The sequence below is a fragment of the Haliotis cracherodii genome, unplaced genomic scaffold, assembly GCF_022045235.1.
Source record: "Haliotis cracherodii isolate W230 unplaced genomic scaffold, xgHalCrac1.p SCAF_34, whole genome shotgun sequence".
In the NCBI taxonomy this organism is placed as follows: domain Eukaryota; kingdom Metazoa; phylum Mollusca; class Gastropoda; order Lepetellida; family Haliotidae; genus Haliotis; species Haliotis cracherodii.
The window spans coordinates 1,812,793-1,833,062 of NW_027266291.1; the positions used below are offsets into that span (position 1 = coordinate 1,812,793).

The window sequence follows — 20,270 nt, forward strand, 5'->3', positions numbered from 1 at the left end:
ACTGATCATAGCTAAAATCCAAAAGAACTCTACACTTGGCCTCGGATATTTACATCTGTGTCTTCAGTTCAAGTTCCTCTTCCTTCATCTTTAGGTTTAATTTGGCCATGTCAGGTTTCTGCTTCTCTACATCAACCTTCTGCTTCCCTTTAAGTGCATTTACTTTGGCTTGTAACTCAACCTGTGTATCAGTTGTATTTCAACTTTTTGAATACATTACATTGATTATCGAACAACTGAGGTTGATTATGAACCTGAAATGAATCTTATTGTACTTTCCTAAATTTCTCAAAATGAGATCCTGCAACATAAAATAGCTTTGTTAATTCATCTGCAGCTTCATATATTTTCTCATTTACTAATTTTCTAAGAGTATTTTTGAATAATTGATTATGCTTTATCCAAAGAAAAATGGGAATTAAATTGTTGCTTTCCACCTTCTTCCCAAATATGTCTTGGGATACACGTTATATGTACGTTATCTTTGGGATACTGAGTTATTTGATTTGGACAATAACTAAAATGACATGATATGAGTAAGTGATCACTCGCTGACACGACTATGCACAAACATGTTGTTAATATGAGCAAATATAGTACATGTAGTTGATGCAATAAAATGGTCTATCAAGTTCATTCCATTCTAGTCGATAAATGTAAAACATCCCTCACGGTCTCCAGACTTTCTTCCATTAATTGTATGAATAGCCCAAAGTTTGTAGATGTGATAAACCAAACTTATTTACTTTTTCATCTTTAGAAGTTCTAGGCATACAAAATAAATCAGAGCTATACATTTCACCTAGGTTCAGCAAATCTACATCGTCTTCACTGTCAATAATAAAATCATCCTGCAGTGCAACTCGAGCGTTCAAATCTCCAAATACAGGAGTAGGTCAATGACACTTTCATGTTCGGGCTATTTTATCATCATGATCGTCAATACCATTACCTTTAGGATTTCCATACAATAGGGAATTTTCTGGCAGTATATATATTCCTCCTAAGATAACGGGTTCTCTACAGCCCCAAAAGCTTACAGACACAGATTTTTCCAATTCTGGGTGAATTCTCTTGGAGGAGTGATCATATTTCTTTCATTATGTACAGTGCTACGCCACCAGAAAATTTACCAACTGTACTGATACGTTTTGCTGGGACGGGGAAACACATATAAGCATAAAACAGATAACGGATTTTATCATATAATGGGTAGGTTTCTCGGCAGGATAAATCCAACGGATTAAAACGATATCCGTTGGAGTCATATGCGGATAGAGATGCAAATATCAAAGGTCAAGTAGGGACTACTTTCAGTGTTTATAAACAAACATGGCGTCGCCCTTGTCATTCGGCGATCGAGTCGAATATACTGAAAATCAGTGTCCAACTGTGACGTAGCTAATACATTTTATAAGTTTTGGAAACTTTGGAGATATAAATTTCGAAACAGTTTTGCGAGGGCACTAGGCCTAGCCTAGCGGAATCAGTAGCCATATCTGTGCTTGGCGACCTCTGCGGTTTGAAACCTCTTCCACAAATTAAAATAGTTGGATTTGGCCGAAATATGTTTGAATTGTTACCTTGTTTCGTTTTGTCGCCGTGTGTACATCTGGCAGCACTTAATTAACGTTATGACATGACAGCCCGACTGTCAACGTCTGAACGTGGCCGTGACGTCTCATTGACTTGGGTTAGAGTAGCTTCCCTTTGACAAAGGGCAGTTACTTTAGCGGACAGACCGATGGATTGCCGCGAAAGCAAGTAAAAACAATTGTTGTTTTGTGTATATGTTGCTTCGCCACTGTATAAGAAACAGATTTCAGTTGGAGCGATATTGGCTATAGTCACTGTCCGACTGACACATCACTTACCTTATGACGTAATAAATATTAATGCGCGCATTCCAGGAAAACTCGCTATGTTTCGGTAATGCATGTGAGAGAAGGAAAGCGATTTTGAAGCACAGAATTAAAGAATGACATTATATGATAAAGAGGTTAGGAATAAACACTATGTATTCAGCTCGCCAAGGCTCGCTAAATACAATGTTTATTCCAAATGCAGGATATTTACCATCCCCAAACACACTCGCGTGATAACCTCTATTTATCAACGTCGTACACCATTGTTTCAATTAGGCAAAATATGTCGTACTCTTCAAGGAAACTTTAAAACTTATTATCATTTTTTTTAACAGTCCTAGAACATTCCATGAACATATATGTAGGCATGTTGATATATCTATGAAGCAACTATCAAAGCGAAATTCAGTGTCCACTATGAGTTTGTGGCCCAGCTAGACCACTGCCGATCGAGGCCATAAGTATCTTTCTTGCCCATTGGTCATATTCCCTCTGCCATCATTTAGGGCTTGAACTATGAACGGTATCAGCTCTCATCGAACATTTTTTACCCTCTCAGTGAGATCATTTACAACTCTAAACGATTTATCATCTCGGAGTTTGATTTTGGCTGCATACAAAACACAATGTATTTCTTTCAAAGAAGGTCAACTTAACGATGACTGGTTTTACTTTTGATTTAGTATCCAAGCGATGTGCTCGCTCAACTGAATACTTATCTGCGTCTTTCACCCCAAGCTTCTCACTCATGAAGTCACGGGCTAACTTCTATGTGTCGTCCCACGACTCGCCAACCACATCCCAGAGACCATGGATTATGATGTTGTTCCTTCTTCTCTGAGCATCGTATCTGTCAAACTTTACTTCAAGCCTCTCAAGTTTAGTCTTACGTTGTATTTTTCTTCTGTCTAACGAATTTCTTCGTTCATGTACTCGGAATTCCCTGAAACTCTCAAACTTTGAGTTTAAAGACTGTATTTAATGTCTCTAAACATAGAAACAATGTCGCCTTGCTCGTCATTATCGCTGTCACCATTCGTATGATAAAGGTGTCTCGTTTGTTGTTCAGTTGGTCCCTTCTAGCTGCTCTGAACAGTTACCTTTTGAGGACGTTCTGACATGAGGCCGTTTTGACCCGCTCCCAAAACTTGACTCTGTCAATTCCCCAAGCAGAACAAATAATGAAAGAGTTTTAGAATTTGACACGTTTCAGCCTGGTTTGTGCCTCTAGTTGTAAAATCACCCTTCTATTGTCGTGCCCACGTTTTTGACAAGCAATGTTGTGCTGTTTTGAAGTGATGCCGTTTTCGTCTGATACAGTCGGTAACATTCTCGCTCGAAGGAACTCCCAGTGTTACTATAAATAGCTAAACCGGACAACCGTGTGTTTTAGAAACGCTGCTATGAAACTGCATATTCTGTCATCATTTTATTTTATAAATCACGTACACAGTTACAAATTCCACTGAACATGAACATGAGCATTTCTGGTGGTTTGATGACAATGGTCCTATTTGCAATTTACTCATCAGGAAAACACACGAGCACGAAAACTGTTTCCTTATTTGGCCATAGGAACAGTTTGACATTTCACTTGTGTTGTTTTTCACTGTTTTGTAATAATAACAAACGTGGTGATTTCCTTTACGCTTACTTATTCAACTGAAAGGGCAACGTGAATGTACAGTAAAAGTTATTTATATTTCATAAACTTCTTCTCGTCCGGCTCATGCCCATATCCAACCACTTACTGAGCTAATGTACTACTTGCAGTAGTACTTATTATCAATATAAAAGATCCTTTCCATATCCCTAATAAATCTCTGCTATAAGGACTCTTTATAGGTACATATATACACACAGGCACACACACATTCCATCAGCAATAATTTGTAAGTGTATTTTATTTTCTCTTTTAGTTTATTGTGTGAGATATCCGTGTACGTAATATGAATCTTGGTAATTTCCTGATAATGAATATTTACAAAGAATAACTCAAACATTGATTTAAGTGTAACTACAATTGGTGGTTTTGCTATATCTCCGGAAATAAAATATTCCCCTTCGAATCAAATGTTTCAGTTTGTAAGGTAATTTCCAATATCATCTGTGACACGATGATAAGTGGAAATAAGAAACATATATACCAAGATTTTGGAGTTCATTCTTGATGCGGACATAAGTTTGGTGTCGTTTCAAGATAGGGTGATTCATTTGTTCACAGTGCAACATAAACAAGCACGCCGCTTAACAGCCCTGAACCCATGTTTAATCTCTTAGAGGATGCTGTTATTGAAAAGACAAACAGATTTTAAATAGTCGTATGGGGAATCTTATCAGCAGTGGGATATATATATATAACAGTAATAAACACCAAAGTTGAGTCTGTTCGAAGAGTTCGTTAGTTCCAGTGTTTATTTAATTGACCTAATTGATTACAACAAATATGCCTGTCTTCCATACGAAGACAATAGAGAGCATCTTGGAACCGGTTGCACAACAGGTAAGAAAGAGGGGATTTGGGAAGCTCACTAAGAGAAGTTACATTTATTCCATCCTTGTAGTGTAGTAGGACCGGTACCGGCTGATGATGAATACGGGATGGTCCAAATGCATCCTATTTTGTCACTCCTTCGTCATGTTGTACACCACCAACTGTATGTTCTAGTTCTACTCTTTTGATAAATAGATTTTGGAAGAATACACAAAGTACCGTGCATTCATGTTTTTGACATAGATCGATGTAAATTTAGATGGAATCAATTTAGCCTAATGTAGATCTATTTATTACTTCTCTGAACTTTTCAGTTACTGCAGTAGGGTCAGTGGTTGTTTTAAGGATTTGGGGGATTTAACATCTTTATATACACCAGCAAAGTATGGTCCTCCTCCAACTAATGAGGAACATCAAGATATAATCTTTTGATATGAAGTTTACAGAAAGTACCTGCTTTTCCATTGGAACCACCTAGTGGCCGGTCACATGGTCGCAAAACTGTCAAAGGCGTATGAATGACACATTTTTACATTCGTGAATACATTTTCATGAGACATTATTCTTGAAATGACATAAAAGATCTAGACACTGACAGACTACTTCCACATTCATGGTGTAACCCCTGGGAATTCCCTTGCATGAAAAAATCCAGAAGCATTGTTTCTGATTATATGGACGCTATTCGTTGACTCAGTGATTTAACATACATTGGGAAAAAGTGAGAGAATTTGACTGCATGCCCATGCACGAATATCCTCTCTACCACGCATCCTGGCGAACAATATGAAGAAATGCCCACACAAACTATTGGTTGACAGCAATCAATGAATTTACCTCAGCATCTATTTGACATCTTTATGATTCCCCTTTAATGATCGTCCAATTGATCAATGATGACTGACTCTTGTAATTGCCACAGGTTTATTAACAACTTTGGAAATCTTTCTCTTCCGTTAATCATGTCGGCCATATTGATGTAGTGTACTTAATGTGACTGACTGTCACTGTGACCAACTAACTCATGCAGGTAGTTCTTAGCCTTTTCTATCTAATGATGATAATATTTTAATCTCTTTGTCGTAATCAAACTACAAAAGATGTTACCGTAGGGCAGTTTGAGCATACATATGCTTATGTCACCTCTCCTATTATGGGTAGTGTTTTATTCTGCGATACAGCTGGTTGTTGCATGGCTGTCAGTGTAATCATGATGTCACACACACTAAATGAAATTGTGTGTACATCCTTCAAGGTATACAATACTTAATAGGGTTCAAATCCAGAATAGAACCACACATTTTTCAGTGCTTGAAATGTCACATGAGACTGTAAACAATATCATTTATAGTAAAAGGATATTTATTATAACTGTCGTTGTCGCAAGTAAGATGTACTACTAATGTGAGTTATGGTCACAAGATACTTTACGTTTTAGACATGGACTACAAACAAGCATAGAAAATTAGGAATGTACAATATGACTGGGGTTTCGGTATATTACAATGCAATACAACCCTTGAGTATTGATATTTTCCAATATAGTCACAGAAGAATTAAAATAATACATTAAAATTCCATTTTGATGACATAATAGGTAGTCTTGTTAATCCATACTACCCATCTTGCAGTCTAAAATATATATCATCTGGGCCCCAATATGTATTGCAATAGGTATTGCTATGGAGCTCTCCGTATGGGAGACTACACTTAATAGTTTATTATTGACAGTGTTGAAATTCCTTCAGGGTGGGAGACGAAAAGTAGAGGATCGCTGAACAAAAACTGGTAGAGATATTGTTTGAGAGTAACGGTAATCTAATTTAAAGGACAGTGCTGATGACAGGAAAGAAGGTTTGATGACGTCATAGGAAGTAGAATTATGACGTAAGTGGCGGGAGATTGGAAGAGGAAATGATGTAACGGAGGTAAACAAAGCGGTGCATTATGGTTTCAATAAACCCATTAAATGAGAAGCACTAAATGAAATTATGTTCCTGGAGCCAGAAAAGCACAATCGTATCTTTAGTAACAACAATACTCTGTGACAGTGTTTATTATTTGAAACCATATAGTTATAAATGTATTTGCGCACATATTATGTGACAAACATGTAAAAGCTTTTGAACATGTGAACACGCTTAATGCACAGTTTGATTCACAAAAAAACCCATAGGTATTCAGAAATGGTAACGGGTATTATCAATCCCACTGGAAAGGTAGGGGGCACACATTTAGGCTAAAAAAAGTAATAGTATTGGTTCTCGGGCACCGCCTACGTCATTACAAAGTTCGACACACGTTTTGTTTTTATTTCCATTAATTATTTTTTTTAAAACCTTAAATATTCCAAGTCCAACTGTAAAAAATCTGTATTCCAGTATTTTACTCATCAAGAAGTACTTTTATGTATGAAGGCCCATTCCCAGGTTGATTGTACACAATGGTTGATTGTTGATTTGGTTACATACTAGTTTGAACAACCAAAAAAAAGAGAGAGACTGCCCATCCGCACTACATTTAAAAAACATTGCCTGAGAACCAATCCTTTTATTTTCTTAAGCTTTATATTTACATCTGATTCTAATCTTTCCCTGGTGAAATGACATTAATGAGTTTGATGGTGGATCCAAAATATTCTTCTAGTTGGAACGTTTTTCAATTCCAAAGGGCACACCCAAACACCATTAAGAGTGAGTGCTCTGTGGCACACTTAAAAAGAAATCCATTTCTATGCCTCATTGACATGACTCTGTGTAGAGTTGCGTCCCTTGGGCACATCAGATTCCTATGATCATGGATTTATATCCCTGATTTGATTTGTAGACTTGTCAGCACCATGCTCGAGGTTTCATGAAAGTGGTAAATGTCTTGGACCGGCATCACTTCAGGCTTTGTCCCAACATCAAACTGACGTGCTGTGATATATCTTGAATACTGTTCAAAAGCGTCATTAAAATCAACTCACTCACGCTTACAAATACAAAAACTCTAATACACTACAGTGCCAGAGTATACGCAAAGGATCAGTGATTAGTAGATGATGCCATGGATAGTTAACAGTCTACTGAACATGATGAATTTAAAAAGAAAGTAAACCAAACATGCAGTACTACCTTAGGGAACAGCTTTGAAATGCTAGTACTATTGTACTTTATTGTTTACTAAGTGTAAGACAATTCATAAGTTAACGGCATCTGATCAGCTCAGAGATCACAGGAATGATGTCACTGTCACTGGAAGTGGCGCCACCAGACCTTGAAGTGACGTCAGAGGAGTCAGGTCTTGAAGATTATGTGAGCAGAGGTGGCTATGTATATATTTGGGGGAATTGGACACAAACATATTTTGTTCTTGGCATTATTCCAGAATTGGACCCTTTGAGGTGATGTCAATTACATTCACCTATTATCATGATTATTAGTCAAAATATCTGGAATAATGGTTTACTGCAATAAGCATGATAAGTAACCCCAAAATACTGACTATTTGGAAGAGACCCAATTTTGATGGTTTTGTATTCGTAAGAATGATCAAACAATGGATTCATTGTTAATACTTCAAAGAATACAACCTCCATTACGTCTGGAGTAATGTATGTTCTTGTATTGAATGCAGTGTTGCAATGTAATGTTAGAATACCTCTGTAAATAAGAATTTATAACAAAATCCCTATTTTGAACCAAATAACAATTTACTCCCAATTTTCCTGCCAAGGGAACTTACTTAGGTACATGTTAGTATTTCCAAGATATGCGCCACATATACACAAGCTTTTCCTTTGTTAGACCACATTGGAAACTGTCATGCCATCATGTTTCATGGTGCTTTCTGCATACATTGCAGAGTAATGACAACAGACAACAGGTTTTTGCTTCTACTACTTCTAGTTACAAAAGAACTCCAAATGACTTAGAACTAAATGTTATTTTCAAGCAGGAAAGATGTTGGGATGATTGTCCATGCAAAGTTTTGCCTACCAAATATTCTGATCCAGGAGGACACAGTGTCATACCAATAGATGTTGAAAGATGGAACTTGTTACCCTGCCTGGCTTTTGGCATTAAGGAGACAAAGACTTATCGGCTCGGAATCAATATACTGTGCCTAGTGGGGTATCCATGTTCAACTGCGTCATGATATCTTAGTTTACTAGTACTATAAACTGGCATGTACTTAGCTATCTAAGTGAAATAATCTTGAATGCGATGTTACACTCATTTCTCCTGAAGACTGTTAGATGTATTAGTTCATCATGTTGATGTTTTAGTCTTGTCCACCGACTATATTTGCTCATCCATCCAGGTTTCAAGACTGGTCATCCTCCATGAAGAGGCTGAAGATGGAAATGCCATGCCTGACCTGGCCCATCCTGTACGAGCTGTGAAGGTGGCAGTGGACAACTTAGTGCGGGTAAGCTACTGTACATCAAGTAGAAAATTACCGTAGTTATAATTGATTTATCTGGGTTTGTTTATTTTCGAGTCTTTGGAACTTTCATATATTTCTTTGTGATCTCCATGTCCGGACGCAACACCAGATTTCAAGGCATATGCAAATTTCTATGCTGCACCCAGATTACTGGGTGTTTAGAGGTTTGATTGACATGGGCGAAAAGAACAGTAACACTTCCTTAAAGGGACGTAATATTTTATTGGCACCTTTGCCTTGAGGTTTCAGTGATGCCTTCAAATTACAAGGTATGTTATTATCACACTCAAATCACCCTACATCTCTTAATCATAAGGCAAGGGAGGTAACCCGTGGTGTATTTTCAAAATTGTGACAAGCATAGGAGCACCTAAAACTTTCTACACACATTTTCTCTGTTAAATGCAATAAACTTTAAAAGTGCCAAAATGGAAAGTGTTCTACATTCATTTCTAATGTTATTTCTTGTGTTAAAACGTCTTCCATTTAAAATATGGTTTGTACCTCAAAATTTGAATATGGCAGCCGATGAAATCATTAGCTGGCAAGGTTGATGATTTCATTGGTTTATCTGGATCCTCTAATGTCATATCTCATGAATTGTAAACTAAATTTACTGAAAACAAAACTTTGCTGTATTTTGAAGATATACAAGGTGTTGCATGATGTTCCAAGCCTTCATATCATAATGACACAAAGAGGGTATTGTTCGATATGGCAAATGTCCAGTAATTTAGCGGTGGCACTGAAATTTATGTATGTCTGGTGTTGCATGTGGACCTGGTCACAGGCATGAAAATAGGGGTGTAAGGTTAATTACTGCAACCTACTGGACATTGGCAAATCACCGACTGTTATGTCAGATAAATGTGCTGTGGCTCGTGACATATTTCTGGAAAGTTACTATTGTTACTATTTGAATGAAAGTTTGGACACTATGTTTCATTTGCATAGTCATGTTTAAAGTTTGGACACTATGTTTCATTTGCATAGTCTTGTTTAAAGTTTGGACACTATGTTTCATTTGCATAGTCATGTTTAAAGTTTGGACACTATGTTTCATTTGCATAGTCATGTTTAAAGTTTGGACACTATGTTTCATTTGCATAGTCTTGTTTAAAGTTTGGACACTATGTTTCATTTGCATAGTCATGTTTAAAGTTTGGACACTATGTTTCATCTACAATGTCATGTTTAAAGTTTGGACACTGTATTTCATCTACAATGTCATGTTTAAAGATGATAAAATAGCCCCATTTACACAGGTGCTTCGGTGTTTTGTCAGAAATTGATTTTACATACAATACTTTACATATCATGTATATCTACGTCATAGACAGAGGGAATTTTTATGAGACATTGCACAATTATGTCAAAGTCATTGCCAATGTCATAGCCTGAAAACTATTTGTTTACCAGAAAACCTGAGAAGATAAAGGCAGATCAATGAAGCGTGGATAATTGTAAAGGTCACTGTTAAGGTGACTCATAAAATGTTATAACAGTGCCTTTTCCTGCAGACAGTCTTAAGTCTAATGCAAGTAGTGGTAGCATGATTTGAATCTTTAAATATGACAGATGGTTTTATTTGGATTGCGGATAAACTCAAGCTTCCGAAGAGTACTAAGGCCGAAGATACCATATCATCTTTGTTGTCCCCTCTTAAACTTCACCAAATATTACGCCTCCTCCCAGGCCAGTTTTAATGGATATGGCTATTAACATGATTAATCTGGATAAAGCTTTTGGATCCTTTCACCGGCTACGCAATTGTTTACAGTCTCCTCGCTTTGTGTTGACTGATGCTGGTAGTCATCTTGCGACTTTGGCTCCTGAGATGGACATTGACATAGCGACCTTGGCTCTTAAACGTCAGTTCTCTTGCTCTTCTGTGGACAATAGAGAGCTAGTGCACCTGGACACTACTATTCATAGAAAACTACCCCTTGTCTCCACTATTCACTCGGCGACTGAAGATCCTACCTCAATCATGGATCAAGCTTCTTCTCCCAAAGAAGTTGTTGGTCTTATCCAGGACAAGGTGATGGCCATTTTGTATCTTCTTGCCCATCACGTGGGGTCAATTACTATCCTAAGACAGCGTGGTGTCCTTCAACACTGCTCATGTGATGATCACCTTAAAGATCACCTTTATCATCTGCCATGGTCAACTCCTTCCCTTTTGCTGGGCTTACCCAGGAAATCGCGCAGGAAGTTGAGCATGACTCTTCTCTCCAAGTGACAGTGGATTTGTTCCACTTACAACGATACCCGCTTCAAGAGCAACTGAAGGATTGTAAATGACCAGCTGTCATTCCTACTCTGTCAGACTTCTGGAAGGTGCTTAGTAACAGATCCAGCTCCTTCCCCGACAAGTCAACATGGTGGCAGATCTTCTGCTTCCACTCATTCCTATGATCCCATGACCAGTTGGCAGAAGATTGGTTCTATTCGCAAATAATTGGGCCATCCTGGACTATTCGTTTGTACTACATCTTCTACAAATGGATATCATCTTCCCTTCATTGTGACGCTTCATCCAGACAGGCATCTTCCGGTTCTCACAGATGCTATGGGTTCGTTACAGGCAAAGAACGCCATAGAGTGTCTGGACTCAGCTACGATGACACAAGGTTTCTACTGTCCGATATACCTAGACCCAAAGAAAGACAGCCTTCACCTCCGGCTCATTTTTAACATGAAAATTTTGAACATGTTATTCCTAGAGACACCTCTACACTTCTGGATGATGTCAATCACGTTACTATGTATGATTCTTTGTGATCAGTCTAAATGTACAGGACACACTTCTTCTCCTACATCTCAACTTCATGCAATGCTAATGCCAAAAAATTTGAAATGACTTCAGCTGAACATTTATACAGTTTATCGGAGCCATATTTGACACGTACCTAGGCAAAATGTTTGTGCCCAATGATCTTTGGATGAATGATTCAACACCTTGTTCCACTGGCACTCTCTCTGCATCAGTGGCTACAGATTTAGCCTGATGTAGTACAGGCTATCACTAGGAGAGGACAACTTCACCAATTCAGTGCTTTCTCAAGCCCTATCTCCAGAATGATGACTTTCAGGATCTAATCGCCATGAAAAGTGTATTGTGACTCTATGTTGAAGCCTCAACTATGGGTTGGTGAGCTGATTCTCAGGAAAAACAAGTGGCAGGGCTATGGTCTCTCAAAGACAGCCATCTTCACATCAACAACTTGAGTTCAAAGCAATGATATTGGCAGTGTCGCATTGGGCAACACTTCTTCGTGCCTCCACAGTGTTCCCGTTTACCGGTAATTACCGGGTTTTTACCGGTAAAATTATGCTAGGACAGGTAATTCATATGCCTGCCAGTCCCAGTGGACCCTTCAAAAAGTACCTTATAAATCTTTGTTGTTGAACAAAAGATCGGCGATATTGAATAAAGTATATTTTTCGAACAAAGCCAGCTTGTCTGCTATCAGCAGGGTTTCCCCTGTTGTCTATTTTTAGCGCAAGGAAATAATATTACGTTTTGCTTGGAGGTTAAATATCTATTCCTAGCGACTTAGTCTCGAACTAAAGTGAAATGTCATTTCAAACCCTGTGACCCGAGATTATGTAACATGGCGTCATCAAAGCAGACGAAGCTTTTATTTTTTTCGGTGGCAACCCTGAGAATACCCGCAAACGTACAAATGATGAATTAGAAAAGTCATCCAGTGATAGTACTGATTTTGACGGCGGGATTAAAAAGCCCAAAACTGCTACAAAAGGTAAAACGACAAAAATCAGGAAATTTCACGATGACTGGTTGAATGAATTTAAATGGTTACGCCACGAGTCGGAAACAGAGACGATGTTTTGTTGTATATGTGAGGTAGCAGGGAAGCTGAATGGGTTCAGCAAGGGATGCATTAACATGCAAAAGTCGGCTATAAAAGAGCACAGAGACAGTAACAGTCACCATATGACGCTGTTTTTACTATGTCAAATAAAAAAGTCATGGCTAGCCACATAGCTAAAGAAAAAACGGACGACAACCTAACCGTGATGATGAGAACGGTGTTATATATGGCAAAAGAGAATATTGCTGCAGACAAATTTTCAAGTCTTATTGAACTGCAGAAAAGAAATGGCTGTTCGTCATTGTCGGGGGTTGTATACACCCATGGGGACAGCGTGGAAGAAATGGAAAGCGCAATTACCGAATCAACAATAGAACATTTGAAAAAAACACTTTCAGATAGCAAATATATCAGTTTGATTATTGACGAAACTGTCAACATTACTGTTGAAAAAAACCTGATCATTTTCGCTCGTATGGTAAATGGCGGCAAAGCAGAGACAATATTTCTGGGAAACTATACCGTTCATGGGGGAACGGCAGAAATAATAACTGCAAAGATCAGAGAGGTGATGGAGGAGTGGGGTATGCCAATGAACAAAATAATTGGTTTGGGATCAGACGGGGCGAGCGTCATGACCAGCATCAGGAGTGGTGTTGGTGTGAGACTTAAAACAAGTGATTGTCTGTGCTTAGTGCACGTACACTGCATTGCACATCATGTTGCCCTGGCGTCGCAGGATGCAGCTAAACTATCAAAGTGCATATCAGATTACCGTACAACAATCAATGATGTGTATAAACTGTACCAGTATTCTGCGACACGGTATGACAGATTAAAAGAACTTTCTAAAGTTTTGGACGACACAGAATTCTCCAGTGTCAAACCAAGTCACTATGCAACCATAAGTGGAAGGCTTTTGAAGCCAACTGTTAAGCGTGATATTTTTACACCCCCTACTGCTCCTCTCCATCATATTGCTGAATACCTTCATCTCCGGTGATCACATAAGCTATGGGTTCTACCTTAACTATGTATCTTGCTGCGATCAATTTCATCGCCACTACTACAATGGCCGCAAAGGTCTATATGGTTGCTGAACTGCAATCATTAATTCGCTCTTAGTAGTTTGAGCACCAGTCATCTCGGTTCCGACCACTGACCTGGAATCTTAACATCATACTTTTTCATCAACTTTGGCTAATAATTAACCACTTGCCGAGAAGGAGTTTGAACGAATCATGCTTAAAACTGTCTTTCTTCTGGTTCTTACGACGAGTGAGTGAGATGCATGCATTAGATGTCAACTGAGTTCGTTTCGAACATACTTTGCATGGGAAACTTTTTCTGGGCTTCTGATGAGATTTCATCGCCAAATATTAACTTCCTGGACAACCTGATGGCATATTTACTATCCAGCCTTTGATGTTAATCTTGTATCCTTGGCACGATTCTTTGAGTTTATTGTAAATTTTCAGGTTTTTCCCAGACAGTATACGATCGGAGGATGTATTCTCTCTTCTCTAGAGACTTTGATTTTCACCTGGAAATCGCCATCAGACGCAGACGGATCCCGGTGTCTATATCCTCTATTCCACACACCTCTGCTTTGGGGGCATGTGTTGTTGGATATAGGGTCAATGATTCTTTTGTTGATTTTGTCAATCGTTCCACTTCTCGTCTAAAGCTATCAATTCACTCCTGAGGCGTGACTGGGAAGCGTTACGATGCCAAGCTGGTTTGTGCTATCATTCATGTGAGATAGTGATACCCCAATCTTGTAAAGTCAATTGGCCAAATACCATTTCCATACCATGTGTTTTTCCTCTGTTCACGTATCAGGGTCACAACACACTTTGGGAGTGTTTCATTCCTATCCACGAGCTTTGTCTTATGACTCTAGACAGTGTTACATTTTATGGTTTTGTATCACTGATTAGCTCCAGCTTCCTCTTGTATAACCTATGGTTGTAATCTTTATAGACTAGGGAGTTGTGCCCCACCTTCCAACCTTGGGATAAATGCATAGTGTGAGATAGGATAAGTTTAAACATTACTAAATTTTACGTTATATTGTATATTTATCATACTTATCCTAACTCACTCCTCGCATCACAATTCATTTTGCCTATTAGCTCCAGAAAGTTGGCTGGGAAAATCATGTGTACAATGGGTGTAGGTCGATTGGCATGAAAAGCGTGCATGACCCACATTGCAGGGAGGCTAAGTGTGTTCAGGTGAATTGTTTTTTAGACACTGGAAACTTTTGTTTAGGCCCGTTTCCACTTATGAACGAAAAAAGAATGAGAAAAGCATAGTGTGATATAGGATAAGTATTATGAAGGTACGATTTAGGGTAAAATTTACAATTTTCCTATGTACATGATGTATGCTTTGTTACACATTGGTTTTTCCTTTTGTATGATCTCTGTTTACTGTTTTCAAGATAAACTATCCCCAGCCCTCACTGCACAGAGCCTGTAAACTGAATGTAGTTTGGTAAATTGAACACCACAATTTCTGCAAAGATCAAGGCAAATTCTGACAACTGGAGGTTATAATAGATCCATGAAGTCAATTTCTGAGAAACCATAAACATCTACTCCTCAGAAACCATTGAAACGATGAAGCTGAATCTTCACGTACTTGCCCCCACCAATGATGCCAATCCAATGGCTGCCATATAAAAGAAGAAATGGCCTGATATTTTTGTTCCAAAATTAATGAATGATAATTTGGTATATTTGCATGCTTCTCCTTATCATAATAACATATCTTGTCCTAATGATTAGGATTTCAATACATGTTTAGTATATTCATGCAAAGTATTTTGTTCATTGACTACATATTCAGGTGAGGTACAGTGCCATGGCTCTATATTTTTATAACCTGCCTGAAGTGGAAGGGGAATATAGGAATGGGTGTTGTCTGTCCATCTTTCCGTCCGTCCTTCTGTCCGTCCATCACATTTTGTTTCCGGAGCAGATCTTGAAAACCGTACCATATTTCTTCACCAAACTTGGCACATAATGTCATCTCGCAGCATTGAATACATTTCCTTTCTTGTTTGCTAGTTCTGCATTGCTTGTGTGTATGTTCCTCCAAAAGTGTCATGGACACGGTTGATGCATTCACTGACTAACTTCATGCAGAAATGCAACAGTGTAACTTAACTTAAACCTACTCAACTGTATAAACACTGCCATCTATCCTATACATATTCTTGTCTTGTACTCTGTACTTCACTTGCTTGATAACGGTGTTAGAACCTGCGTCGAAACCATCGCTAATAATTGTTATAAAGAACTTGTTTGTCCATATGTAATTAGGCCATTTACAAAAAGGCCTAGTGAACATAGTTCACAGGAGCTGATGCATTTCACATAACCGGACATGTCATATTGGCGGGGATATGAGTATTTCATGCTTGTTTTGGTAGCTATTGACCTTTTTCACATTTTCGCCATCTTGGATCGAAAACGAGGCTTGGAGAGCATAGCTCCATGCAGCGTGAGTCGCATCAGCTCATAGGGAACAGACAGCATGTTGTGCATTTCACTGATGGACATTTTAAACAAACAAAAAATGGTTTCCCCTGTATCTAATACAGAAGATATTTCACATTTAATCATGAGGTCCAACTAAAATATGCCTGTAATACACTGGAATTAGCATTTTGCTGTCAGGATCCCGGAAGTGAATCAAAAGGGACAGTGTGACAGTACATTCAATGACAGAAGTTTTGTATCGTAAATGAAACGCATAACATGAAACACGTCAGTGTACTTTTGCAAATTTGCTCAGTCAATGCGTGACTTGGCGAACTCGAGATCGTGGATCATGTTTATTTCACGTTTCATAGTGGTGATTGCTGCACAACGCACTATCGTTTTGCCATGGGTCCAGTTGACAAAAGACACTTTTTCTGCTATGATTTTCATCTTAACATATTACGATGTAAATGAAATTAGTGTCAAAATAAATAATCAGAAGGGGCGATAACTCTATTCAGTGTGTACAATGACAGATGATACTTTACTGTTCTTCTAACATCACTTACTTAACTGATTATTGCCGATTGAGATTGCACCATGCACGACAAAAGTAATAATGTGTGAACTGTTTAAAATAAGTTAAACGGAAACTAAAAATTGATAAATATAAATAATGCATGAAATTGAAGAAATATAAGAATTGATACAACCACCAATTTCTTGAACACCCTCACCTAATCCTGTATGATGATAGGTAATTGTATATCAAAAGGAAGCTACTAATACATTTATCCTGAATAGTTTGAAAATGTCTTGATCAGATATGAGTACAGATAAAATAACAAAAGATAAAAAGGAATCAACTTCAATTGGTAATCAAGCCAAGATGAAATATATGTATCGGTGCAAATTATGTTGATGGAATTTCTGGAATCTGGATTTCTCATATTTAATAACAAAAAACCCCCCGAAATTTTCATGTCTTCATTTCTCACAATATAAGTTTTCAAAACTTAACATGGACCAGGTGTCTTTGTCAGTCAAAAGCACCTAATTAAATTCCAGGAGAAAATAATTTTCTTTCTTGTAAACAAATGGTACAATGTGCTTTTTTAGTGTCTGATAAATATTGGCCATGTTGTTTTGTGAGTGAATAAGGCTTTTCACTTCCTCGTCCTATTTAAGTGAAATGTGACAGGAAGCACATTTCGTTATCCTATATTCGTGATACAAATCGGTTCGCCTCATAGTGTATTCGTTGCAGCCCTAGGAAGCACATTTGTTGATTGGCTGATTATGGCTTTTCACTTCCTAGTCCTTTGACAGGACGCACATTGTAACCAGTGTGTTACTGTCAGGAGAAAGCTCCTTCAGACATCCATCACCGGATACTAGTACTTCATTGTGTTGACTCGCTGGCCTGAAATGAATAATTCAATAATATTGCAATAATATTTCTACTTCCATATTTTTTTTTATAAACAATGCATATTCACCTTCTCTCAAAATGTTGCTTATTTAGAAAACAACATTCTTCTGAAATAGAGAAATTTAAGGAAAATTAACCACAGTGTGTAAGATTACATGCTACTTTAGAACAATCTTGAAAGCATCAATTCATCTAATATGTCTAAAACTCAAACAGTATATTCTGTGTAAACAGTAAACGCAACAGATGCATCAATTTAATGACAGTGTACTACAGCTCTTTATATGAATGCCACACAGAAACTCTTGTTTTAATGAAACACGTTTTGATATTTGTATTACTGGTATGTATTTAATCATAAAATACTTTGTTTAGTCTGACCATGCTGAAAGCATACTTTGGCTAGAGTGAAATAAATAAGATTTTTCTTAAAATCAGGTGAAATATCACATTTTGTCACACCTACAGTCAGTCTGCCTCATTGACACTATGGTTTTCTGAGTAAGGTCATGAAGATCATAAAGAAAATATAAGACTTGAATTTATTTTGTCAAATGAAATGTTTATCTCTTCTGGTGGTTTACTAAAGTTGATATCTTGACTTGAAAATATTAACTTTATCAGATCACAAGATGAGATAAATTCATGTTATCATCGTTATTTGACAAGGAAAACAAATTTCTACTATGTATTTATATTTTTTTATATTTCTTGTGATTGATTGATTGAATTATAAAAATTATCACACCACTTGACTTGATTGAAATATACTAAAGTTCTAAAGATTGTTAACAATAGTAACATATAACATCATAACAATATACTTATTGCGAAATGACACAGTAAGCACAACTATATTCTTACATATAAATTGATATGATTAATAATCAATAATACATGGCAATTGCTTGCACAAAAGAAATCATTTTGTTTTAAATGTTTCAAAACATGTTTGTGGACATAAAACCAGATGGGTTTCACAATTAAACAAAGGGAATAAATGAGTAATGATTGCAATACACATGGGAATTAAAAATAATTCTGTTTATACTTTAAGTTTATAGTAATGTCAATATCAATTTATGCATTTGAAATATTTGAATACAAACTGTTAAAGAGTTATCTGTTTCTGTAAATTATATAAAAATCACATGTAGATTGAACATTTACTGGCCATTAATTAGTTGGGTTTTTGTTCATTTCATGACATGATTAATTTGTACAGTAAAGTAAATATCATTTTGGTAGAAATATTGTTTACAAAATTGCAGATCAAACTGTACTTTACTTCAAATATTTACACACCCTTTATGTAATAATTCAATTGAAGTATTACACCTCATGCTATCTAATCTGTCAACATTGACAATCAAAATAACAACTGTTCAAAATCACATCAGCACAAGTAGATCTAGAGGTCAAATATTCTATTGGAATGCATTTGAGTCCATTACAATTTACATCAAATACACAACTGATGCAAAATTCTGATTTGTTACGATTGTAAATTCTCAATAGGTTACAATTTGATACATTATATCAACATATCAATTTAGTTTCTGACATATATCTAGATATGGTCAAAAGGTCAATATTTCAACTTCAAATACAACCCACAAAGTTATTTAAACTCACAATAAATAGTTTGGCTTAATGGTGTGTAAACAATGAATTGTTCTTTACACGATCTCAGTAGCATTTATATTAAGTCTGTTCAGCTACCATAAACTGCATTGGGAGTTACCAGGTGGTCATGGATATTTTGAATTGAAATCACAACAGAACGGCCACACTCATCTTTATATCGGTAAGGAGACCAGATAACAGTAGAATAGTTTGTCAATGATAAGAATAAGAATAATGTTCAATACTTACGATAAATGTACCGGGATAGTTAAATTGTCAAAGTTTGTCTGGATGGGTGCCTTGTTGACATCTCCATGTGTTTCATGTGCTATCCAGCCTTCACCTTCTGCTCTCCAAGCCTGAATTTGGATCAGGAATTTAAAAACAATGTGTGTCCAAAAGTCATCTGTTAGAATCCAATTGGTTAAGCATCGTTCTGGAAGCATTTATGGTTGTAGTTGTCAATAATGTTATGGCACTATGTATTTATGCAGGTTGGGTATGATACGATCAACAGCAGTGAGGATCAGATACTGAAACAAGACATGCCACCTGCCTTAAGTCGTGTTGAACAATCTTCGGTTCTTCTCCTCCAAGCTTCGGAACTCCTCAGAGCTGATCCATACTCAGGACCAGCTCGTAAAAAACTGATTGAAGGATCAAGAGGTAAGAGGATCATGACTAAATTGCACAATGTACGTAAACAGGGTGAATCCACTAACTAAAATAGGTTGATGTAATTTAATTATTATCAACCATTGATCTTGGCAAAGTCATCATGTCAGAAGTACAGTCAGTATTTCTGCAGCCTATTTGTAGTAATAAAACAAATGTTATCTCATTGAAAAAAATTTTGTAAACAGATTTTTGTAAGTGTGTTCATATAAATGAAACTGATTTGCAGGTAAAAACTAATAATATCTTTAGGTATGCATATTTCACGAAACTAAAGGTAACAATGTTTAATATGTGGTGGTACACTACTGCTAAGAAGTTAATTCCCTTTACACGCATGTGACAACAGGTGATCCACAAGCTACACTTGTGAACCTGTTGAACAGGGGGGTGCAATGAGTGACCAACGGGTGGATC

The 20,270-nt window shown here is 37.2% G+C and overlaps 1 protein-coding gene across 5 annotated transcripts in view; it reads left to right on the plus strand.

The window, feature by feature from the left end:
• The first annotated feature begins 4,210 nt into the window (after nucleotides 1-4,210).
• Nucleotides 4,211-20,270, plus strand: part of LOC139477662 (vinculin-like) — a 191,608-nt gene continuing 175,548 nt past the window's right edge. For all 5 annotated transcript variants that reach the window (XM_071260038.1, XM_071260039.1, XM_071260041.1 and 2 more), the window contains exons 1-3: nucleotides 4,211-4,368; nucleotides 8,665-8,772; nucleotides 19,673-19,844. In XM_071260038.1, the coding sequence (XP_071116139.1) occupies nucleotides 4,312-4,368; nucleotides 8,665-8,772; nucleotides 19,673-19,844 (337 nt within the window). In that variant the 5' untranslated portion in view covers nucleotides 4,211-4,311. The remainder of the gene's footprint in view (nucleotides 4,369-8,664; nucleotides 8,773-19,672; nucleotides 19,845-20,270) is intronic.